General features: G+C 50.5%; 3 protein-coding genes and 1 long non-coding RNA gene across 6 annotated transcripts; 2 read left to right on the top strand and 2 right to left on the bottom strand.

Moving 5' to 3' along the window:
• Positions 1-522: 522 nt before the first annotated feature.
• On the bottom strand, positions 523-6,928 carry LOC111258161. Of its 3 annotated transcripts, XR_002678755.1 has the most exons (5): positions 6,775-6,928; positions 4,353-4,542; positions 2,695-2,789; positions 2,093-2,191; positions 523-1,977 (listed from the first exon to the last, which is right to left on the bottom strand). It is a non-coding gene; the product is annotated as an uncharacterized LOC111258161 (long non-coding RNA). The 3 variants fall into 3 exon arrangements; XR_002678756.1 differs by having other exon boundaries at positions 2,316-4,542; XR_002678754.1 differs by having other exon boundaries at positions 2,093-4,542.
• Positions 5,816-7,530, top strand: LOC101754437 (B3 domain-containing protein Os11g0156000). The gene is made up of 3 exons (XM_012848400.3): positions 5,816-6,717; positions 6,805-6,979; positions 7,064-7,530. The coding sequence occupies exons 1-3, from the start codon at positions 6,108-6,110 to the stop codon at positions 7,074-7,076; spliced, it is 798 nt and encodes a 265-aa protein (XP_012703854.1). The 5' UTR covers positions 5,816-6,107; the 3' UTR covers positions 7,077-7,530.
• A 6,643-nt stretch (positions 7,531-14,173) lies between these two features.
• On the top strand, positions 14,174-15,078 carry LOC106804451 (uncharacterized mitochondrial protein AtMg00810-like). Its single transcript, XM_014805610.1, has 3 exons — positions 14,174-14,467; positions 14,509-14,679; positions 14,776-15,078. The coding sequence occupies exons 1-3, from the start codon at positions 14,174-14,176 to the stop codon at positions 15,076-15,078; spliced, it is 768 nt and encodes a 255-aa protein (XP_014661096.1).
• Positions 15,079-19,017: 3,939 nt separating this feature from the next.
• On the bottom strand, positions 19,018-23,666 carry LOC101761576 (cationic amino acid transporter 6, chloroplastic). The gene is made up of 5 exons (XM_004978657.3): positions 23,142-23,666; positions 21,899-22,121; positions 20,897-21,248; positions 20,187-20,418; positions 19,018-19,878 (listed from the first exon to the last, which is right to left on the bottom strand). The coding sequence occupies exons 1-5, from the start codon at positions 23,557-23,559 to the stop codon at positions 19,325-19,327; spliced, it is 1,779 nt and encodes a 592-aa protein (XP_004978714.2). The 5' UTR covers positions 23,560-23,666; the 3' UTR covers positions 19,018-19,324.
• Positions 23,667-24,404: the final 738 nt, after the last annotated feature.

The following is a 24,404-nucleotide window of genomic DNA, read 5'->3' as shown; positions in this document are numbered from 1 at the left end:
CGTAGCCACGGGGCCATAGGGGCCTGTGCCCCCTGAAGCCAAGTACATTTCCATTAAACAAATTCAAATAGATTTTTAAGAGTCAGTTGCGCCAATAATGTTGTTGTCTCTGAGGTCCCAGTATATGAAGATTACATAGTAATAATGAGCATAGGGACACAGCCAATAAAAATCCATTTTAACAAACAGTTTCTGGATTTCTAATAAAAATCCATTTTAACAAACCGCATTTTAGCCAGGATTTTAGTAAAACCAGTTTTAGATTAGAAAGTTAGTTAGCGTGTGTTTAACTGAAAACTTGTTTGGCTATCGCCGAGTACGGAATGAGTTTGTGTAAAACAGAGTTTGGTTAGAAAAGTAGAAACGTTCTTAATTTACCCTCCGTTCAGAGGCACTCCATCTCTCTCTCTCCAACGACAAAGATCCAGCAATCAGGCTAATTGTACTGATAATGACATTCTATATGTAAAGTATTAGTCAAGTTAACAATTTTTTATTACTGATATACTGATATTGACCACCTGAACTTATTACATTTCCATTGGAAAATTTCAAATTTTAAGTTTATTTTAAAAAGCTATTGCCCTCCTAATAAGGAGAAATGTGAGTTTCTAATTCCGCCCCTAAGCATATCTAGAGGACCATGATCCTTGTCCAATGTAGATAGCTTAGCCCAGCAGTGACAAATTGCACACGGGATTCATAGAAAAACTAGGGAGCATTGGGCAAACTGATTGTCGCGTGATCAGCTTCCATCGGATCTAATCCTGTATTGTGCCGCAAAGGAACCAGGGGATGGGACGTCCCTGTTTCGGAACATGCAGGCGCCACATCTGGCCCAAAGGCAATTATCACTTGTGCCACGAAGTTCTGCGACGAATGCGAAGAGAAACTAAAAGGAGTCAGGGGCCTGGATCGAACCATGTTAGATCACAATGCAAGTTGCGGCGGCGGCGGCGCCATGTGAGCGATTGATGAGGGAAGAGATCACATTTTGGAGTGGACAGACCTCATCAGCCGATGATCGAGCAGCACAGCCACAAAGGACACGTTATGAAGGACGAAGAATCGATGGGCACCTGACCTGACCTCCAGCGGCAGATGATGGATGCACGATGATAGAGTAGAGTAGGGCAGAGGATGCAGCTAGCACAATAACGAGCTCCATAACTAACCTCTCTCCAGTCTCCATGCATCAATCATCAGCCGGATCTACCAGAACAGTTTGAATGCCACCTTTTCTGCTTTCCACCGGATGCTCATGCTCTCTCCTCCAAACAAACATGCCGCATGCATGATGAATGGAATGGCGAATGGGAAACCACCGGGAGGGACCATGCGAGAGGCCCATATGGCATGCGCCGATCAGCAGCAGCCCAGGCGGCAGGCAGGCCCACCACGGAAATCCGGTGACGCACCGCCGCTTGCTGGTAGGTTGGTTGGTTCAGGAGGTCAGGAGTGTCACCTGATTGGGAATTTGGCGCAGCCCCTACCACCTGTTGGGAACCATCAGAGACTAGGCGCATGTGCCATCATCTGCTGTGTAGCGTAGCGTAGCGTAGCCCTGTCCTGATCAGTGTTCACCCTCCCGGAGAGCAGGCGAGCCGGCCAATGGTTGATGGTCACTCTCACACACACAGTCACCTCGCAGTCGCAGCAGCAGCAAGGTCAGTTGATTGAGGCACTGTGGATCATGCTGTCACACACGGTACACGCACATGATGCAAGACACCAGCAGCGTTCCATTGCATCATTCCTGATGATCCGCCGTGGGGTGGGGGGCCGGGTGGACGATGGCGAGGAGGCGAGGAGCTGCGCCGAGAGCTAGCCAAGTGGCCGGCGAGCTGCTCCATGTTCTAGCTGAACCCCGATCATGGCGCACACCGGCCTGGACAAGGCACCTGCCGCACGCTACCCGCGGCTTACGCCAGCGCCTCGGTCTCACCGCTCCTCCTCCAATTGCTGCCTCCCGTAGTCCTGTGTCCGTGAGAGCTAAGGCTGATCATCATTGCACTGGCCTCTGGCCTGTCAACACTGAGAGAGAGAGAGAGAGAGAGAGAGAGAGAGGGGCAAGAAGGCTGCACGTACGTACCTGCACTGCACTGCATGGATGCTGACGTGGCGGTAACTCGTAAACCCCTCCCTGTTCTTCTTTTCTGAGCTCTTATGCATGTGTTGTGTGCCCATCCCACTGTAAAAGTAATTAAACCAGCAGTCACAAGCTGACGAAAAAGAAAAAGACTAGGGAAAACGACGTAAACTAAATGTGGCAAGGAATAATGCGGTCATGAGTGACAGGGTAACAGAGTAATAACTTCCTAGCGTTCACCGTGACCTCAAACCCAATTGGCTCACTTCTCGGCAGCAGCCAACAGCCAAGCAGGCCATCAGCCATTCAGCCCATCACAGTTTCATGCACACACAGAGAGATTCGGGCACTATTCACACGGTCACGCCTCGCCACAAGCGCATGCTTGCGTCCGCTTTGTCCCCCTGCCGCGCCACTGAGCTCAAGCCTTTATCTCCACGCACCGCTGACACACAAGAAAAGATACACACACAAGGTATAGCGGCACGACGGCCTGCAGGCCCTGCGACGGCAAAAAAAGGCGCCTGCGAAACATACCAGTTCCTCTCCCCATCATCACCTCACTACTCACTCCTCAGTGCGCGAGGAAAAAAGGCCCGGCTCACCTCCAGATCGTCTTCCGCGCCTCTGCTTTGCGCACAAAGATACGCGTCGCTCCAGATCGTCCTGAACGTGAGCGAGCCTCCATCGAGTAGAACAGCTGAACAGCAACCACAGAAATGACATCAGTTGTTTCGAAGGGGGAGGAAAAAGAAGAAGAAGAAACAAATGACATCAGTTGGAGGAATGGTCCCAGCGCAAAAGGATGGAAAGTTTAGCCGCCGAGATCTTGCGAGATGTGCTCCAGGAACCAGGATGCTGCTTGCCTCCTTCCAAAAGGCAAGCAAAGAATGGCAATTATGCAACAGAATATAATCTGCATTCTACAGTGAGGGTTTGCCCCCACTCCTCCCGTATGATTGCAATGAACAAGCAGGACTCACTGTAACAGTTTAGAATTTTGCAGGGCATACATGAGCATTTTCCATGATATTCACATTTCGTTTTTAAGGATAGATCTTATAGCTTGTAAGTATAATTTCCGGCTAGCTAATGCATACCACATCAAAGGACCAAAATCAGCAAAGCTTAATTGCACATTTCGACGGGCGGCATTTGTGAGCAGAGTGAGGGTAACATGGCGCTCGAGGTTATTCAGCGCCAATACATGCATGGACTTTGGCGAAACAAGCATGGCCGTACGAAAAGGGAACCGAGACCACCACAACAATAAACAAAGCCAGGGGCAATAGCATGTGTCCCCTTATCTTGAGTTATCTTGTATTCAATTCCGCAAGATACCAAATCATTCATGTGCATGGAGAAACCAAACCTACATTATCAAAAGCTTTGGGGGGCAGGTGAGCTCCATGATTGAGTTAAGAAAAGGACCTGCTGCGTGGTTCCCTGCTGGTACTCGCATGGTCATGTTTTAAATATTGTGCACTTGGTCAAAATTCATAACCAGTGCATGCACTATTCAGTTGTTGCAAATCAGTACCCGTGTAGTTACAATCTAGTACATCCTGCCACATGTTTAACAAATTCGCATGGAAATAAAGTATCTAGATTATGTTCTTGGTCAATGTAATACATGCAAATATGCTGCTGCCAATAATAGAAGAGCCTTATGAGTGTAAATTTCTATACTTGTGTTTCTCTTTCTCCATGTTTAAGGTTTTTGACAAGGTCATCTCATCAAGTTAATGTGGTCAAAAAAAACCTTTGCAATGGGAACTCAGCACTCACATATGTTTATAAAGTCTCATGATCTCATCCCATGAGACCATAGGAAATTGAAACATGCGCCTCTACAAGTCTATTCAACTTTTGCAAACAAGGGCTCATCATTCGCATCGAGCGGCAATGGAGTACCCTTCACGGCTTTTGTAGCCGAGATTCCACGAACGAGCTGAACTCAATCGTTCGTGGTTTCATGCTGTTTCATGCTCCAAGAGATGCTAAACATAGGCTACTTATAGTTTAATCAAGATTACCTATGCCATGCCATCAAGTATAGTAGTCTTTTGCAGTGCCTTTGTGCATGTAGCAAGTGATTATCACCTTCACTTGTTGCATATTTCTATGTTCATGCACACAGGAAACAACAAAATTAAGAATAATGCATGGGGATTCGCATCTAATAGGGGTGAGGAACTGTGAGGGCTACAAGTTGTATTGTGCACACATCAGTAGAGAAAGGATCTGGGAACAAAACTCTTACCATCTGATTCAAAATTCTTTTGGAAATTGGAGAAGGCAGATCTTTGTGCAGATCCAATCTTGATCCTATTTCCCATTCCAATGTTGGAATATTTTGGCGCTTGGGAACTTGAAGCCCCAGGAACAGAAAGCAGGACAGATAAGACTAATGCCACGTGAGATAATAATCACATATTCCCGTTCCTCTGGTCCTGGATCCAAAAGAGTAAAGGCTGGGTCAGGAAAAAAGAAATGTATCTGTGATTTCCAAAATATATGTAAGAACCTAAATGTTGGGAAGAGGCGAGTAACGGAATCAATAGAGTGATTATCTTTGAAGATCCGTTCAGTCACTATTGTGGCTGGACTCTCGAGTCTTGACCGCACGCACCTACTAACAGAACGAGGGGCCCTAATGGCCCGCTGGTTTCCCAAAGGTTGACAAACTGAATAATACTTAACAAAAGCATATATTAGTCAGCATACATTGTATCTAACCCTGTACTACTCCGTTCGTTACCATGTGATGGAATACCTGTCTCCAAAGTACCAAGCAAAGCGACATTGCTGATTTTGTCCTCAAATATTATACGGAGTTTGATACATATCTGTCATTAAAAAAAGTAAATGAACAGATCATATACTGTCCTGCATCCCATTCCGCCAGCAACAAGAGGTGCTCCCCAAATGCCCAATGCATGCTGAGAGAGCACCAATCCTTACAAAAGGTCAGCTAACACACGGAAATAGAAAATTCTTGCTTGCAGTGGTACCCCCAGTGTCCTCAACAGAGGCAGGTTGTCCTACAAGGATGGTTTGAATGAGAAAATAATATCTTCAGCCAATTCAATCAATTGTGTAAGAATCCAACCAGAACCAGCTAGTTACTTGGAAGTCTTGCTGCCCTATTAGGTGGTCAGCCACCTATTCAATGAGACAGGCCTGACAAAACCCTTGATTGTATTGAATCTGAGATCAGAAAATGGCTGGTACTAGTACAAAATAGTGCGTGATAGTTAGAGCACGCGGCCCATACACCGCAAGTGTCACATCCTGAGAGATCAGTACCCTGAACCAGTAATTGCTCACCAGCTATTCTCAAGTCGGACCACAGGTATAAAACTGCTGCCAATCTATCCGATGCATCTTTTCACCTAATCTAGCCTAGGGTACCTCATGCCTCCACAATCTACAAGCTTCAGCTCCTAACCAGCACTTTCTTTGACCGTCCTAGAGGCAGATTGAACTGAAAAACCTAGAGTTTGCAGGTTAAAATGGATCAGAGCTAATGACAGTGGTCTCACGTAGGCTCCAACCACCAGAGCACATGGAAAGTAATGGTAGGGCCTACTCCTCTCCACCTCCCTGGATGGCTGTGGTTAGGCCACAATGGCCAGGCACCAACTTTGAAGTACCACCACCTGATCGTCCCTCATCAGCTACGATCAGACTACATATTCTAACCTCAGCACCTCTGAAGCCCTTAACTTTGATTCCTCCTGTCTATCACAGATTAAAAAGTCCTGACCTCCTCCAAGATCAAATGCATCAAGACCTCATCGCCCATGTACCAGGGAAATATTAATACTGCACCGCATAGACGCCCCCAAAGTTCTCCTTGGTAGGCTATAAATGCCTGGCCAAGACACCTGCATGGTTCTCTACGCGACACACCATCACTGCTACTCCCCCCCACCGGCAACCTTTTTCTGCAGACAGGAACCTAACACACACTTGTTCGCTCTCCTAACTCTTTCTTCCCTCCAGCAGAACGGCCATGAATCACCTCTCCCAGGAGCACCCCCAGGCCTGGCCCTGGGGTATGGCCATGTACACGAACCTACACTACCACCACTACTACGAGAAAGAGCACCTGTTCGAGAAGCCCCTGACGCCGAGCGATGTGGGCAAGCTCAACAGATTGGTGATCCCCAAGCAGCATGCCGAGAGGTACTTCCCCCTCAGCGGCGACTCCGGCGAGAAGGGCCTGATCTTGTCCTTCGAGGATGAGGCCGGCAAGCCGTGGCGGTTCCGGTACTCGTACTGGACGAGCAGCCAGAGCTACGTGCTCACCAAGGGCTGGAGCCGGTACGTCAAAGAGAAGCAACTTGACGCCGGCGATATAGTGCACTTTGAGAGGATGCGGGGCTTTGGAATGGGCGACCGCCTGTTCATTTGCTACAGGCGCCGCGGTGAGAGTGCAACAGCGGCTCCTGCACCTCCACCCGCCGTGCGCGTAGCTGCGCCTACACAGAGTGCCGGCGGAGAGCAGCAGCCTTGGAGCCCAATGTGCTACAGCACATCAGGATCATACCCAACCAGCCCGGCCAATTCCCATGCCTACCGTTGCTCAGTGGACCATGATCCCAGCAACATGCAACATGCAGGTAAAAGACTGAAAATAAAAGCGAAGAAAGCACTGTGACATACTCTTCACATCATACCTCTTACACCATTCTTCTGAACAATTGCAGGAGAATCTCAGTGGGACAGAGATAACAGGAGTTGCAGTGCAGCATCAGCACCATCCCGGCGGCTCCGGCTATTCGGCGTGAACCTCGACTGCGGCCCAGGACCGGAGCCAGAGCCGGAGACACCAACGACAATGTACAGCTACATGCATCAAAGCCCCTACGCTCCCGATAACTGGTCAGCACTGCAAAACCATCAGAATAAGACGCATCATATATAAATGTTCCTCTAGCTAACGAGTTTTAGAACTCAATATGACAGGGGCAGTCCATAACAGCATGATGAGGAGATTTTAGGCTATGCTTGCAGAATCCAAACAACCAAAGCAGTTGCTAGCAGCAGCCTAGTACCACTTGCACAAAGTGACAGGTTTGAATTGACCTGTGTGCAAGGAAAAGGAAGTGGAGAGATCCCTTGTTTCCCGGGCAATCTTCCTCCAAGCTCCAGAGTGCCGCCTTTTGCTGTTTGTTTTTTTCCCCCTTTTTTCCATGGCTTCCAGAAACCCTACTTACTGTACGGGATCTGGCAGCAAGCATGCGTGGGAGGTTTCAGGAAACATCAAGATGCAAAGGAGATCGAAGGGGGAGACAGACAGGGATGTGTATGTATGTGTCATCTGTACCTGTGTGGGTCCGGTCGAGAACAAACTGTGAGGTTGATGTATCCAGGCCTGCCTCCTGAAGAAACAAAGCAATATCTCCATGGGGATTTTGTTCTTTCCCCGTCTCCTTGCTCCTACTGTTCTATCCTGCAATCAATTAGTGGTGCAATGCTTTCACTTCATCCAATCGATAGGTTGAATGCTTTCACATAAAGGGATGAGTAGGCAACAGTGCAAAAGTAATGTATTTCAACTTTTCAAAAAAAGTGCGATATGCTGTTTTGGAAGATGTTATAGGAGAAAATCAGTCACTTAGGGGCTGTTTGGATATGAGGTGCTAAACTTTAACAGTGTCACATCGGATGTTCGGATGCTAATTAGGAGGACTAAATATGAGCTAATTATAAAACTAATTGCAGAACCTTGTGCTAATTCGCGAGACGAATCTATTAAGCCTAATTAATCCATCATTAGCAAATGGTTACTGTAGCACCACATTGTCAAATCATGGACTAATTAGGCTTAATAGATTCGTCTCGCGAATTATACTCCATCTGTGCAATTAGTTTTGTAATTAGCTTATGTTTAGTACTCCTAATTAGCATCCAAACATCCGATGTGACAGGTGTTAAACTTTAACAGGGGTTTCCCAAACACCTAGCAATATTTTGAGCGTTAATCCTTTCATGCTTTCAATAGCTCCCTTACATGCCCAAGATTTTCTATGCCATCACCATCAGATATGACGTTAGTGTGGAACAAATGACAGATTTTCCGTTTCAAAGTTATGCCCAAATATGTGCTTTTTTCATCTAATTGAAATTACTTTTGCAAGCTCGCAGAGATTTGCATTGTTTGTGACATGAGAGTCAAGGTGTTTAGCCATTTAGGTGTCCATTCTCTTGAACCTAACAGGTTATCTACTTGTAGTTTGCCCATTTAGTAGAAAATAAAGGGCCAACAGCAAAGTAACAGTCAATAGTTGGTTTGGCTGATGGATGGAACTAGCATAAATGGCATGAGAGAGTAGGTCTTACAACGGCTAAAGGAAAAAGGACAGGGCATAATTAAAGGCAGAAAGGAAATGGCCCAAAATAATGGCATATAAGGGATACATAGACATAGTGGTAATTTACATAGGAACTCAATATTAAAGAAATGATAGGGGGCGTAAGCAGTGCCGACACCTGGGGATTTCATGCCCTAATCTTTTATAGCCGGTCTCCACCTTTTTGTTCCCTAGGAAAGGAAAGGCTCAACAAAAGTTTAAGTGTGCAAGTGGGCTCAATTTTCCCTAGTAGGATACTAAGAAAAGGCTGGCTAAGTTGATGGTCTAAGCCTCTAAGGGGCAATGTTAGACACAAAAGGCCACAAAACTCCAATAAGCGTCAAGATTCCTTACAGCATGTATCATAAGAAAAACAGAGACTGTCTCCTACTTTTGTTGCCTATGTAAAGAAGGGGCAAAAAATAGCCCGTACAGGGCTAACAACAGTTTATTATCTAGACTACCAGTCAATAAAACGAAGTAGATACCCAGAGTATGACCTAACAAAACATTGGTTCTTTACCGAGGGTAAGCCACAGTTAGCAAAGTAAGGATTACTATAGCATCAGTTTGTGAAACGCATCAAAGATAAAAAAATATATGAAGACTCTAGATTAGAACTAATAAATTGGTTGCATAATTCAGTGTCTCTTGTTAGTTCTTAGCGTAAAGATCATGCAATACTCTAAGTAGCCTGAGGGCTAGGTATTTGCTACATATAGATATAGAACAGAACCATTAAACAAGGTCCCAGAGCATTATATTGAATAATGGAACAATGACTATGCAGGTTTCAGATTCATCTGAATGGGGTTTGCTGCAACTGCGGTAATGATGATTAAACAAGTAGGTTAACTACCGTATCAAAAACAAGATTTCCTGTCTGCTTACTAAGAAGTCTAGAGCACAAGCCATGTGCAGGGGTTAGCTTTCCTTAGTGGCAAAAGATGAGCCTTATCCCAGGGTTACATGATTAAGACTTTTGAACACCAAATTGTTTATCTTAACACCAGCATAATGGGTCATGTGACTGCCATAATGATAAAGTAGACCCACCCTATTTAACACATACCGAGGAAAAGAAAAAATATCAAAGGGATGCAACTACAAAGTACAGTTTAATCACGTCATCCATGTAAAATATGCATAGAAATCTTCAACTTTTACCTTTTGATGTTCAACCTAGCAGTTTCATAGCAGACTCACAGCATTGGATGCAAAACTTGGGGCTACCAAAGAAAGAATACATATGACACTGCCATGATGGTGGGGCACTAGAAGTAACCATCACAAGATTGAAAGCCACCAAGATGAGGATGCATCAGATATAAGAGATGGCCCCCCCTGGGAAAATGGGTAGTAGAGGCTGATAGACTAAGTCATGCGTGTGTTGTGTGTGCTATCTATCTATCTATGTGCCTATGTGCACCTTATCTACTTAGATGCTCTTTAGATATTTTGCTTAGCTTCTACGTCATCTACCCATGGTTGGCTTATATGTACCCCAAACTGCCCCTTTGTGGGTGTGGTTAATGAAAAAGATCATTTGGGGCCAACAATTGGTATCTAGAGTCTAGTTCTTTCCCACCTAATCCCTCCTCCCTCTCTCCCAAGCTCCCTCTCTCCCTCAGCTCGAAACCCTAGTCGTGGGCCCACCTCGGCGGGCGGTGGCGCACGAGCTCCCCGGCCTAGATCCAGCTGCAGCGGGTGCTCACCTCCCTCCCTAGCACGCGGATCGGGCGCCGGTGGCTCTTCCCACGAGCGGATCGAGCAGCGGCGCGGTGTTGACCTACAGCGGCGGCGCGGCACGTGCGGGCGCCAGCGGCGGCAGCAAAGCAGCTGCGTACGGGCAGCTTCCTCCTCCTCACTCTCATCCATGACTCCCATGGCAGGCTCTAGGGGCTCCAGACGGCCGGTGGGAGCGGCGGCGTCGGCGCGCAGGGCGCGGGCCCCGTGGGCGCCGCTGCTCTGATGGTCGGCGTGCCATTGCCGGTTGGCGAGGTGCCGGTGCTCCTGGCTAGCTCCAGGACCTCCTTGCAGGTCTCCTCCTCCAGCAGATCGATTACTTCGAGTGCGCGGCGCCGCAGGGCGGCGGCCGAGGAGGAGGAGCGGCGCATGGCGGCTGAGGAGGAGGCAGCAGTGGAGTGGCGTCGGGCCCAGCGTGAAGCTGCGGCGTGCGAGGAGGAGGAGTGGCGGGCGGAGGCCGCGAGGCAAGAGGACCGGCGGAGCGCGGCGACGTTGCATGAGTTGCAGGAGGCAGCTGCGGCTCGGGCAGCATGCGCAACGGCCATGGAGACCGCGGCGGCATGCGCAGCCGAGGCAGCCCGCCTCGCCGACAAGGAGGCACAAGCAGCAGTGGCAGCCGCTACCCAGCGGTGTCTGGAGGCGGACCGGCTGCGCGAGGAGGCGGAGGTGACGTGAGAGATGGTGCGGCGCGATGTGGAGGAGCTGAGGCCCGCGGCGCAGGGCGCCGGGCTCGGGGCGCCAGCCGCCGGTGCCGAGGCGCAGAGCGGCCATCCTGAACCGTAGGACGCGGCAAGGTAGCAGAATGCGGACGTGGATCAGTGGGTCCAGGACCCGCATCGAGGCGCGGATGCTGAGCATGACTCTGTCTACGACTCTGGCCTCAACTCCGCACCCCCGAGGGTCATCAAGACCATCATCCGGGAGTTCGACGGCAGCATGCAGTGGCCCATGTTGACAAAGACCAACTACATCGAATGGAGTTCGGTGATGAAGGTTAAGCTCCAGGTGCGGCAGATGTGGGACGCGATCCAGTACGGCGACGTCGACAGCCACGAGGACCGACGAGCGCTCGAGGCGTTGCTCGCTCACCGCGGTCCTGATGGAGATGACAGCAAACCTCTCGGGGAAAAGGATTGCCAAAGCCGCCTGGGACACTATCGCTGCGTCCTGAGTTGGCAGCGACCGCGCCCGCAAGTCCACTCTACAAAAGTTTCGACGGGGGTGGGATCGTCTGGCTTTCAAGCCGGGCAAGGACATCGACGACTTCGCCCTCCGCCTCTCTAGCCTGATGTAGTGGCTGGAGCAGTAAGGCGACGACGAGATCAATGAGGAGAAAGCTATTGCGAAGTTACTGCACGTCGTTCCGAAGAAGTACTCGTAGCTCGCTATCTCCATCGTGACGCTGCTTGACCTCTCAGCGTTGTCGATCGAGGAGCTGACGGGGCGATTCAAGGCAGTCGACGACCACGAGGAGCTGACGTCTAGCGGGCCCGTCACCATCGGTGGCAAGCTCCACCTCACCAAGGAGCAGTGGCTCGCTTGCCAAAGGGAGCAGAAGAAGTGGGAGCCTTCTTCCTCGACAGGCAGCCGCACGCGTCTTCCTCGGTGACAGTACCAGCAACAACAAGATCGACAGCTGGTTCCTCAACAGTGGTGCCCACGCACCACATGACCGGGCGCAGGGAGTACTTCTCCGACCTGAATGTCGACGTACGCGGCTCCGTCAAGTTTGGTGACTCTTCGGCCGTGGACATCAAGGGCATCGGCTCCGTCGTTCTCGTCGCCAAGACTGGTGAGCACCGACTCCTCACCGGAGTCTTCTACATCCCCATGCTGAGAAACTCGATCATCAGCCTTGGGCAGCTGGATGAGAGTGGCTCGCGTGTGGAGATCGACGGTGGAGTGCTCTGGATTTGGGATCGACGACAGTGCCTACTCGCCAAGGTGGAGAGAGAAGCAACCGCCTCTACGTCCTCAACGCGGAGGTGGCGCAGCCCCTCTGCCTTGCTGCTCGCCACGACGACGAGGCTTGGCGGTGGCACGAGCGCTTTGGGCACCTTCACTTTGAGGCCCTGAAGCGGCTCAGCACCAAGGAGATGGTGCTAGGCATGCCGTGTGTCGACCACATGGAGCAGCTCTGCGACACCTGCATCGTGACGAAGCAGAAGCAACGCCTTTTCCCTCGCCAAGCGAGCTTCAGACCAAGGAGCGGCTAAAGCTCGTGCACGGTGACCTCTGCGGGCTGGTGACGCCAGCTACACCTGGAGGGCGATGCTACTTCCTACTACTCGTCGACGACATCTCTCAGTACATGTGGGTGGTCCTCCTCGACACCAAGGGAGCTGCTGCGGATGCCATCAAGCACGTTCAAGCTGCTGTGGAGAACGAGTGCGGCCGCAAGCTACGCGTGCTGCGCACCGACAACGGCGGCTAAGTTCGCGTCGTACTGCGCCGACGAGGGGATCCAGCGCCACTACGCGTCGTACAACCCGCAGCAGAACGGCATCATCGAGCGGCAAAACCAGACGGTGGTGTCCATGGCCCGAGCCCTCCTCAAGCAGAGGAGGATGCCGACCATCTTCTAGGGAGAGGCGGTGCTGACGGTCGTCCACATCCTCAACCGCTCGCCCACCAAGGCTCTTGACGGCATGACACTATACGAGGCTTGGCATGGGCGCAAGCCGGCGGTCGCCCACCTCCGCGTCTTCAGCTGCCTCGCGTATGTCAAGGAGTTGAGCTACGTCAGTAAGCTCAATGATAGGAGCACCCCAGGGGTGTTCATCGGTTACGCTGAGGGGGTAAAGGCCTACTGCATCATTGACCTGAAGACACAGCGTGTACGCACGGCGTGCGATGTTGTGTTCGATGAAGGGTGAGGTTGGGCGTGGGGCTAGATGATGGATGATGGCTCAACTCCAACGCACGACGACTTCACCGTCGACTTCATCCACTTCGAGGGAGCTGGGGCAGTGGGCAGCGCTTCTTCGCCGAGCATGCCTACCCTAGTCCCCGGGTCTCCACCGACTCCGGCGAGTACTACTCCGGCTGCGACGAGCTCTCCATCGCCACCACCACAGTCAGCCACGCCACACTCTCCTACATCGGCAGCTACTTCTTCGGGCATGCCTGCACCAGCACCAGCTCACGACGAGCACAACCCGGTGGAGTTCACCACTCCGTTCTCTCACGGCGACCACGGTGGAGTCAACGCGTACCATGACGGCGAGCCTATGAGGTATCACACCATGGAGGATATTCTCGGCGACCAGCTGGTGCTGGGACTGGTGCCTCATGACTTGGAGGCGGAGTTGCACCTAGCGTATACGATGACGGCGAGCCTCGCTCCTTCGCTGAGGCTGAGGGACATGCGGCATGGCGCACCACAATGAAGCTGGAGATGGAAGCTGTTGAGAAGAACTGGACTTGGGAGCTAGCTAACCTTCCTCCTGGTCACCGCGCGATCACCCTTAAGTGGGTGTACAAGCTGAAGAAGGATGAAGCTGGTGCTATTGTCAAGCACAAGGCTCGCTTGGTGGCATGTGGGTTCGTGCAGCAGGAGGGGGTCGACTTCGATGATGCCTTCGCTCCTGTTGCACGGATGGAGTTCGTGCGTCTCCTCGCGCTGGCAGCCCAAGAGGGCTGACGTGTCCACCACATGGACGTCAAGTCGGCGTTCCTCAATGGTGACTTGAAGGAGGAGGTCTACGTCCACCAGCTACCGAGATTCATCATCCCTGTCAAAGAGGACAAGGTGTTGTGCCTGCACAAGGCCCTCTACGGCTTGCAGCAGGCACCGTGAGCTTGGAATGCCAAGCTAGATTCCACTTTGAAGACTATGGGCTTCGAGCAAAGCCTGCATGAGGCGGCCGTCTACCGGTGAGGCAACGGAGGCAATGCCCTACTGGTGGGCGTCTACGTCCACGATTTGGCGATCACGGGCACCAAGGATGAGGAGGTGGAAGTGTTCAAGGAGGAGATGAAAGCCGTCTTCCAGATGAGCAACTTGGGGCCTCTCTCCTTCTACCCGGGGATCGAGGTGCACCAGGACAACTCCGGCATCACACTCCGACAGACCGCCTACGCCAAGAGCGTCGTTGAGCTGGGTGGGCTCACCGACTACAACCCGGCTCTCACTCCGATGGAGGAGAGGCTGAAGTTGAGCTGTGATAGCACGACTGAGGAGGTGGATGCTACACAGTACCGGCACCTTGTGGGGAGCCTTCACTACCTCGCCCACATGCGGCCGGACTTGGCATTCTTCGTCGGCTACGTTAGTTGGTTCATGCAGCGACCGAGACGGAGCACTAGCAGGCCGTCAAGAGGATCCTCCGCTACGTCGCGGGGACTCTCGACTACGGCCTCCACTACCCTAGGTGTCTCGAGGCGGCACACTTCATCGGTTACAGTGACAGCGACCACGCCGGTGATATCGACACCAGCAAAAGCACGAGCGGGATGCTCTTCTTCCTTGGCAAGTGCCTCGTCAGCTGGTAGTCGGTCAAGCAGCAGGTGATGGCCCTGTTCAGCTGTGAGGCCGAGTACATCGCTACTTCTTCCACTTCGACTCAGGCTCTCTAGCTCGCTCGGCTGCTCGGTGATCTCCTTGGCAAGGACGTTGAAGCAGTGGAGCTCAGGGTGGACATCAAGTCCGCTCTGACTCTAGCGAAGAATCCCGTCTTCCACGAGCGAAGCAAGCACATCAGAGTGAAGTACCACTTCATCCGAGGTTGCTTGGAGGAAGGGAGTGTCAAGGCAAACTACATCAACACCAAGGATCAACTCGCCGACCTCCTCACCAAGTCCCTTAGAATGATCAAGTTCCAGGAACTTTGCTCTGGGATTGGGATGGTCCAGCTGCCGCTCAAGACACGCAAGACTTAGGGGGAGATTGATAGACTAAGTCATGTGTGTGTTGGGTGTGCTATCTATCTATCTATGTGCCTGGCTGCACCTTATCTACTTAATGCTCTTTAGATGTTTTGCTTAGCTTCTAAGCCGCCGCCGCCTACCTATGGTTAGCCTATATGTGCCCCAAACTGCCCCTTTGTGGGTGTGATTAATGAAAAAAAGATCATTTTGGGCCAACAGAGGCCGACCCAGAAACTGACACAGAGGGGGCCAACTCAGACTGGACCAATAAAACGCCCATGATACATCCATCATGCAATCAGCCACTTGATTTCCTTGCTTTCCAAGAAGCCACTGCCTCCTCAGGGTCATGAACAAGCATGGTCCGCAAGAAAGGGCTAGCTGCAAGCCTGATAAATGGCCCTCTGAATGCATCGTTTGCCGTTTTTTCAATCCCTGCTAGTGGTTATAGAGCCAGCTTTTCTGCATAAACAGTACTTTCCTTGAGAAACAGATCTGGCATGGAAGATGGTAGACCAGTGGAGGACTCTGTAAGGAGCTAACATATGTTCAAATGCACTACGGTGCAGAAACCGCCGTAAGCTATCAAGTTAAATGATAACCAAGAAAATAAACAGATTTGATTTATGTTTCCTTTCATCATCCGTATCTTTCTGTAGTACAGGGTGTGGGAACAGATCTTTGGGCTGTTGATAAGAAATACTGCAAGACCTCAAAATAGACTAAATGGTAATCATAGAAGAAACGATATGACATTAGGGAAATCACATCAATATTTATTTATGAGCAATGAAAGTACAGCAAGCTTTTTAAAAGGAAAAGGCATAGTATTGAATAGCATGGTTCCCTTTTCAATAAACGGATCATGTGTTTGCAAAATGGAAACAACTGGATGTTGTTGGATAATAAAAAGTGGACCTGAAATTGTGTGTTGTTATTTCTAGAATATAATTGTTGCTAAGACAGACAGTACACCAGTAGTGATGCAATTCAGTAAAAAAATTATCAAGATCATAAGATGAGAGCCTCAGGGACACTTGGTTACCAGTTGCTTAAGCCAGAAAAGATCGATTAAAAAATCAAGCTAAAAGCAACATGCATTTAAAACCTAGATGAGTATGTTTAATGCTAATAGTTTTCCAATAAAAATGATGTTAAAGCAACATAACAAAATGCAATATAAAATTTAGTTCGGTGCTAAAGATAAGAAATTGTTAAGGGCATAAAAGGAAGAGGCACCTAAGCAAAGTAGAATGCAACAGAAATTTCCAGAGCTTGTCATTTACTGCAGTACAGTAACAGTATCCACTATCCAGTGAGTTACATTGAATTCCTCTCCAGATCAACAAAACCAAAGGGAAAAGGAAATCCAACTCAAACATGAACTTCTATAAGAGCAAAATTTTGCATATCTGAGAATATACAGGCTTATCGTAATGACAGGCTACTGTACAAGATGGAGATCCGTTCAGAATTCAGATGAGGAAGGCCCACACCTGTGCTTCCATCTGCTATGTACAGTCCAGATGATAGTGCTGATATTACACCATATGGGGTCAGTAGCATGACATTATTGACTTGGGTGAGGAATCTGTCAATACAAGTCCTGACATAGATCTTTGGAGCAGCAGTGTCACTACTCACGTGACAATAATTTGCTACATGATGATGGCAGTACCACGGGAAGGTGATTGCTCTTTCTCGTTCAGTCCTTCTCAATCGGCAGACGTCCCCACATGACCATGATCCATCCTTAAAATGCTGAAATCTATTGATTTCTGACAACGACTAGGTGTCCAGTCCAGTAACCTGGGTTGCCATCTTCAGGAAGCAATGGAGTCACCGCAGATCGTGAGGTTCTTGTACATCAATGTATCATACTTGGTATATTAGGACCTCGAAGACAAGCTGACTAAATCAAAAGCAACTGGCGATTTTTTGTTATAGTGTTGAAGTGGGTATTTAGCGCGAGCAAGTTTCTTGCTTCAAAATAAATTTTCCTTAACTTACTGTTAGGCATCAATGACTGGAGCCCATCCTAGAAACATGCATTTAACAATTTTGCTAAATACCTGCCCACAAACTGGAACGCCCGCAACACAGACATCCCACGCAGTGACAGAATTCGTGCACGAGGGCCAATACAGGCCAACCAGCAGAAGGAGCTCATCGCAAGGCATTCCCGTGGCGCGCAGGAGGCGACGCGAGACAGGTCACACAGGCAACGAGACGAGAATTAGCAAACTCATAAAAAGACCCCACCCCGTGAAGAACCCTCCGTCGAAAAAAAAAATTACCTTGCACCTCGCCCAAAAGCCAAAAAAAAAAAACTCCTCGCCTAACCAACTTCAAAGTTTTGTCCAGGCTTTCAGAATTACGGAAAACGGAACATGAGAGCGCACTGGACGGCATCTGCAGTATAGAGCGCGCGGGAAAATGGGCTGTACCTCTCCCGGCGGGGCATTCTGTCGAACACCAACGCGGCGGCGCCGTGGCGGAGAAATGACGCGACACGAGCCGGCGAAGCACCTTCCACGCGATCACGGCGGGGTGCGGTTGCGCCATGCGGAGGATAGGGCGGCCGTGCAGGCGGTGGGGGCGGTACGAGCGAGCAGGTGGGGCCGAGAACAGCCGCGTCGGCTCGAGGAAGACGAGGAGGAAAGGCGGAAGCCAGTGGAAAATGGCGGGCCAGCTTGGGCCTTCGGAGTTCAGATTGGTGGGTGGGTGATACCGTTTACACCCTTCTTGAGGAGTTTTGGCCTTGAAACCCGACAAAGGTATGGGCCACGCTATCTCTCTATTTCCCTCCATCAGGCTTCTTCAGAAAACTAGAGGCCTAGTAGGCCAGGACTCCACTCACAAAACATAGGGCCCAGTAGTTACAGGCCTTAAAGGGTTTCCAGAATCAAAAAATTGAAAAACTTTCCATTTTTGATCGCAGGATGCCTGGTAACGATTGGAAAGCACATACCATATGTTTCTTAAAACGAAATTTTCTTAAATTTTAAAAACATGGTAAGCTTTCAAAAAAAAAGGTGAACTTTATATGAGTGGTAACATATCGTAAGCCGGATGCATCGACAGCATGATCAGGTGCACCATGTACTTGGGCCAATCAGTGGTGTCCATTTCCGTCTGGAAAGCGAAGGCCAATAAACCCAGTGAGTGAGCCGGAGGAATTCAGAAAATGGCCCAGCTAGCTTAGCACATTGACCTGCCGATTGTTGAAAATCTTGGAACTAGGTCAACCGGAACCCCCGAGTCGATCTCCACGTACTACCACACCAACACGGAATTCCTGGTCCTCAATCCCTTTCCTTTTGGACAAGTTTGTCGACACGAAAAGGGTGGACACCAACACGAGTAGCTACGTAGCCTTGGTGCTCTTCACCTCGCCAAACTGCCAAACTGCATCTCAGTCAGTCGGTGTACGTGTGCCAAACTGCCAATAATCCTTCTTCGAGAGCATCGATTCTGCCTGTTCTCCTGTACATATTCTCTGCGTGCGTGAACGCGTAAAGCAGAACAGCGACACAAACAGAACCGGACGCATGCATCTGTTGTCGAATAGTAGACGCCAGACACGAGATCCTGGTCGGCGTTGCTATCGATCGCACAAAATAAAGGTCGAGGCGCTGTCCGTCGTCCATACAAACTAAAGGTTTTGCGTTGCACTGTTTGCGCACAAAATAAAGGTCGATGCGCAAGATCTCCTCTTGTCCCGGGGGCCACCTTGATTCAGGTCGAGATTGATTCCGTCCCCCGGCTGTGGAAAAACTGCAAGCCTCAGTGCGTGCTTTGATAGCGCCATGGCGGCGGTACCTATGAGTCAGGTCGGCTGGGAGGAGAACGCAGTAGTATGATTTCGCCGCAAAGTTGAACTTGTTCGCTTCAGCTTATAAGCTAGTTGAAAAGTTAAAACGGTTGATTTGTTGTGAGAGAAAAATACTGTTTGGTGACCAGCTGAATAAGTTGAAGCGAACAGACCCCATAACGTTGACATGCGTCAAGAGGAGTCTCAACAGTGTCTTAGCAAGAGGAGAAACAGAATATGTACATTTCATCTTGCAAATTACAGTGACACCCGATACTCTCTCTCTCTATTTTAATTTCTTCCGCTGTTAGTTTTTTTTTTGCCTGATGCAATGACTTGATGGCCATTAGCATAATAACGTAATAAAGAAAATCTAGAAAAGGTGCTACTACATCAGTAGAGAGCAGAGTGAGCACTCTGCCTATGCCACCCGTTCTGCTACTGCTAGACCTTGCACCCTTCGTCCAGCACCTTGGCGCCGCCGCCGCCGCCCTCCTCGGCGTCGTGGCTGGCGTGCACGCTGTAGAGCACGTACACGAGCACGGCGGCGGCCGAGAAGAACCCGAAGCGGACGTAGGAGGGCCGGTCCAGCGACCCCAGGAGGAAGACGTTGAGGAACACGGACGCCGCGGGCACCCACGGCATCCCGGGCACGCCCCACAGCTCGGGGGCGCGGGCCTGCGGCACCAGCGCATGGAACGCCGCCACCGCGGCCACGGCCGCCGCCGCGCACGCCGCCAGGAGCCCCGCCCTCGCGCCGCCGGCGGGGACGAACTGCCACAGCAGCGTGAAGGAGAGCGCGATCAGGGAGAAGGCGCCCAGGAACGCCAGCGCCGGCCACGCCCTCCTGCTGCTATCGGAGTTGTCCGAGTCGCCGACGTAGCGGCGGTACACGACGGCGTTGGCCACCATGTAGAAGACGAAGAGCGTGCCGATGGAGACGAGGTTCAGGAGCACGTCCAGCTCCGTGAACAGCGCCAGCGCCGCCGTGAACAGTCCTGCACGGCATTGTCAACCGGGGTCAGCTTCCATCCATGTGACCCGCTGACTCGCTCGTTCCAGATTAACATCTAATCAAATCACGGCCACAAACCCCGTGCCGTCACGTCTGCTTCATCACGCGATTCCCCCATGAAAGCATTAAGCAAACCTCACGAGAATCCGAGGAGCCGTTGCTGTCGCCCCCATGGCATCGATCACGAGATGAAGCAGGCGTTGTTGATCCACAACGTCAACGACGGCGCAGAATCTTTCGGTGTCAGAGCTGCTGGTGATCACGAGACGGGAGGGCAGGGCGTGTGCTCACCGAGGAAGGCGGAGGCGTTGACGGGGGTGGCTGTGCGGGGGTGCACCCTGGCGAGCCAGGCCGGCATGACGCCGGAGCGGCCGATGACGCAGAGGTAACGGGCCTGCCCCAGCATCGCCACCATCAGCGACGTCAGGATGCCGAGGCTCGCGCCGGCGCCGATGACGTTGGACACCCACGCCTTCCCTTTCATCCCCTTGAACGCCCCCGAGAACGGCGCCTCCGGGTCGATCTGCACATCAGCATCAGGGGAAAAAAACAGCATCCAAATCAGGTGCAAATCTGTGAAAAAGCTAAGAAACTCTGAAAAAGCTAGTAGGACGTGCTACGATAGGGCCTGCAGAGATTCGTCGATCGTCTCAAATCACACGACCAACATCCCCCAAAAACCAAGGAAATAGAAGGCCGGTCATGGAATCGGATGCCAGTGGCATCGACTGTGCCGACCTCATGTTCTCATCTGATGAACTATAGCCACTTGGACAACATATTCCAGGAATTGTCCTCTGCCTCAACAGCACTAGTAAAGAACAAACATAAAGAGTATGCCTAAATCGGCATGCTTTGATGCTTATCGAGTTACAGATTTTGGTGCTGAAAGTTTGCAGCAACCAATGATCAGAGCATCTTGAAGTGACGCTGGCGGTTGTGGAGGCAGTGACACGTGGGACCAGAAGGGCCAGAAATCAGAACAGAGCGAGAGAGCGTACCGCGTCGTAGGGGAGGAGCATGGACATGGATGCGGCCATGAGGCAGTAGAGCGCGGTGACGACGACGACGGAGCCGGAGACGCCGGCAGGGATGTCGCGCGCGGGCCGCTCCACCTCCTCGGCCATGGTGGACACGGCGTCGTAGCCGATGTAGCTCAAGTACACCGCCGCCGCGCCGTTGAACACCCCGGCTGCGCCGTGCGGGAAGAAGCCGCCGGGGTTGCGGGATGGGTCCGCGGGGTGGGTCAGGTTGCGCTTGTCGCCGTGCTTGAAGCCCATCACGATGACGAAGAGGATGAACGCCACGTGCACGCCCGTCAGGACCAGGTTCACCACCGAGCTCTCCTTGGTGCTGCAGTTTCATTTCGAGAAGAAACATGTTTCTCAAGAACTGGTGCTGGCATTGCCCAAAATTAGAAGAAAAAATTAAAAAAACATTGCATCATCATATGCTACTGTAGAAAGGAAGAGGCAGCACGACTGGAAAGTGGTTATGGGCATGATTCTTTCCTTTCTGATAACGGAATATTAAAATTTTCCAAAACGGATAGAACTGGAGAAGCGAATCAGCTCAACTTGACATGATCATCTTGGATCCTAGCCATAAAACAAGAGCACACTTGGTTGCAGAGCAGAACAGAGCACACTTGTAAAAAAAAGATATATATAAAAAGGGCAAATTTGATCATAATTGTCCCAAATGGGTATAAAAAAATTGCACGGGATTTTGGACTCTCTAAAGAAAAGAACTCCAATATTGTCAAAACTTCTAGGTTCTTATATGACAGCAAAGCACAGAAGAGACAAGGCAAAGAACCAAGGGAAAGGACAGGTAGGCTGACACCTGTAAGCAAAACTTTATTTATAAAAAAACAGAGAGCGAAGTTTTTCATACCAAAATATTCCAAAAACAAAAATTTAATGGAATGACGTTAGCCTTTGGCATCTGATGAGATGAGCATTGCTAGCAAGTAGTAACAATAGGCATCAGAGGTAACTGACCTGTAGCAGATGCAGACGGAAATAAGGAGGATGACGCCGACGGCGATGAGGTCCACCTGGTTGAACCCCTCCGGCAGGCCTGGCACGGCGATCCGCCACTTGCTGGGCGCGTCCACGCCGACCGCCGTGCCCAGGTACGCCGTCAAGCTCCGCGCCACCGCCGCGTTCGAGAAGACGTACTCCATGATCAGGTTCGCCCCCGTCAGGAACGCCGCCAACTCCCCTGCAGGCAGATCATCATCAGAATGCACAGAGGTTCATGGCTTGAACTGAAGAATCCGATGCATATTCTGAATTTCTAGTCGCTGTCGAGTGTTACATGCGGAGAGAGCAACATCCAAACCAACGGAGGACAGTTTTTATGGTGGTTATGAAAACGAGTGCCACGGATGGATGGATCTTTCCTCGCAAGAAAAGGTCCAGGTCCCATGAGATGCGGGGAAAGGGACTTCCAGTGTGTAGTATTTGGATATGGTTGCTCGAGTGAGTTGATCAATCATAGAAATTGTTGTTGAGGTCACAATCATCTAACTTTCCTCTGTTGTTCATGCCAGTTTCTTACCCTTTTCTTTAGTCTGAAGAAAAAGTTGGCCTAAAAATATTAGGTCTGTTCTGGAATCCTGACACGTTTCACCCAACTTGTAAATTCAGGGAAGAACGAAATGATCCGAAAAGCCGAGAAAGCGAAAACTAATCCTTTTGAGAATCAAATCTAGTTTTAACCATTGAGGATACGAGAATCTAGAGAAATCCTGAAGCGAAAAATTCAGAAACAGCACCAATGAAACAGTAACGTACATACGAAAGTGTTTTGAATTTCATCGTCCAAAAGAAACAAAAGGGACAGCTCAAGGATACTTTAAAAGCGGTTTCACTCATACACTTAAATACCTGTACTATACTTTTTAGCAACTGGACGAGCTGAAAGAGAGGGCGGAAGAGCACGTATGCACTTGACAGATAACCATCAATTTTTTAAGAGAAAGAAAGCATCTTTTTCAGATACGTATGATCGAGTCCAGCAGTATGTCGTCACTCAGCCCCCAATGCCGCAAATCGCACGAACACAAACCCAAGCCGAAATCTCGATCGGACGAAATCGAGACGCTAAAAATAAATCCCAGCCGAGAAACGCCAAAACCCAAGCAGAGTTTTTAATTCTATAGCAAGCACTGCATCTCGAATCTCGATCGGCGCAAGCCGTGATCTTTCTTTGGCGGCGTGAATGGGGGAGGGGGCTCACCGAAGGTGACACGGAGGTAGCTGAAGGCGCCGCCGGCGACGGGCATGTCGACGGCGAACTCGGTGTAGCAGAAGGCGGAGAGCAGCGCGCAGAGCCCGGCAATGGCGTAGGAGACGACGACGCCGGGCCCCGCGTAGAGGCGCGTGGCGCGGCCCGTGGTTACGAACACGCCGGCGCCGACCATGCCGCCGAGGCCGAGCCCGACGAGGTCCCACCACCGCAGCGCGCGCGCCATGCGGGGGCCGGAGCGCGCCCGGACGCGGCTCATCTCCTCGCCGGGCGCCGACGCCGCGCACGCGCGACGCGCCAGGCGCCGCGGCGTCTGCGCCAGCGCGCGGCCGTACGCGCGCAGGCTGGCGAACGAGCCACCGGCGGTCGCGGCGCCGTCGGAATCGGCCACCAGCGCGGCCTTGTCCATGGCGGCGCGGGGCAGGTGGAAGGGGCGGGGGGGGCGTGGTGCGGTGGTTTCGCGGGGATCGGGCGGCGGGCTGGAGAGTGGCGAACAGAGAGAGTGGAGACGGTAGGAGGCGGGCAGGCGGCGTGAAGAGCCAGGTGGAGTCGGGGGAGAGGCCGGTATTTAAAGAGGGGGCGCGAATCAAGGGAGAAGGAAGGTGCTCACGGTGACTCGGTGAAAAAGGAAGCAGGTAAAACGGTAAAAGGTAAATGCGAGAGTTGGAAATCAGCGTGTATTCAAGACTATATTAGAGGGTGTGTTAATTACAGGGAGCTTATTCTAGAGAATATACTCTTTTTTTATAAAAGAAACAAATTGAAAAGGATAAAAAAAATATCATATAGATTAGGCTTCCAACCAAACAGGCCGAATCATGCTTCTTGTGTGAGGTGATGGGGTACGTAAGCTAATCTCAAAGCTTCTATCATCCATTTCGTTCATTGCAAAGGCTAAGATTTTAAAAGTTGCGACAATAATCCTGTAAGATGTTTTCTTATCATGTGCAGATCATCCGTACATCGGCATCGGTTGTAGGTGGAGATACAAAAGGAGGAGCTCTCATATACAAGAGCCTAATTTTACCCATGCTTCAAATAAAAAAAATTATAATGTATAGCTCTTTCCATACGAGATAAAAGATCTTATATAGATATTATTAGTCAAAAGTACACCACATTACAGATCGTATCTATATCCTAATAGACTTATATAGTTATATTTTTTATCAGAGAAAATAATAAATTTGGATGAGAGGGATGGAGAACACAAGCAAAGAGTGTAGGTCACTTTGAGATAAATTGTGGCATGAG

Source organism: Setaria italica, chromosome VIII, assembly GCF_000263155.2.
Source record: "Setaria italica strain Yugu1 chromosome VIII, Setaria_italica_v2.0, whole genome shotgun sequence".
Lineage (NCBI taxonomy): Eukaryota > Viridiplantae > Streptophyta > Magnoliopsida > Poales > Poaceae > Setaria > Setaria italica.
Note: the sequence above shows the minus strand (reverse complement) of the source record. Positions and strands in the feature narration are given on the sequence as shown.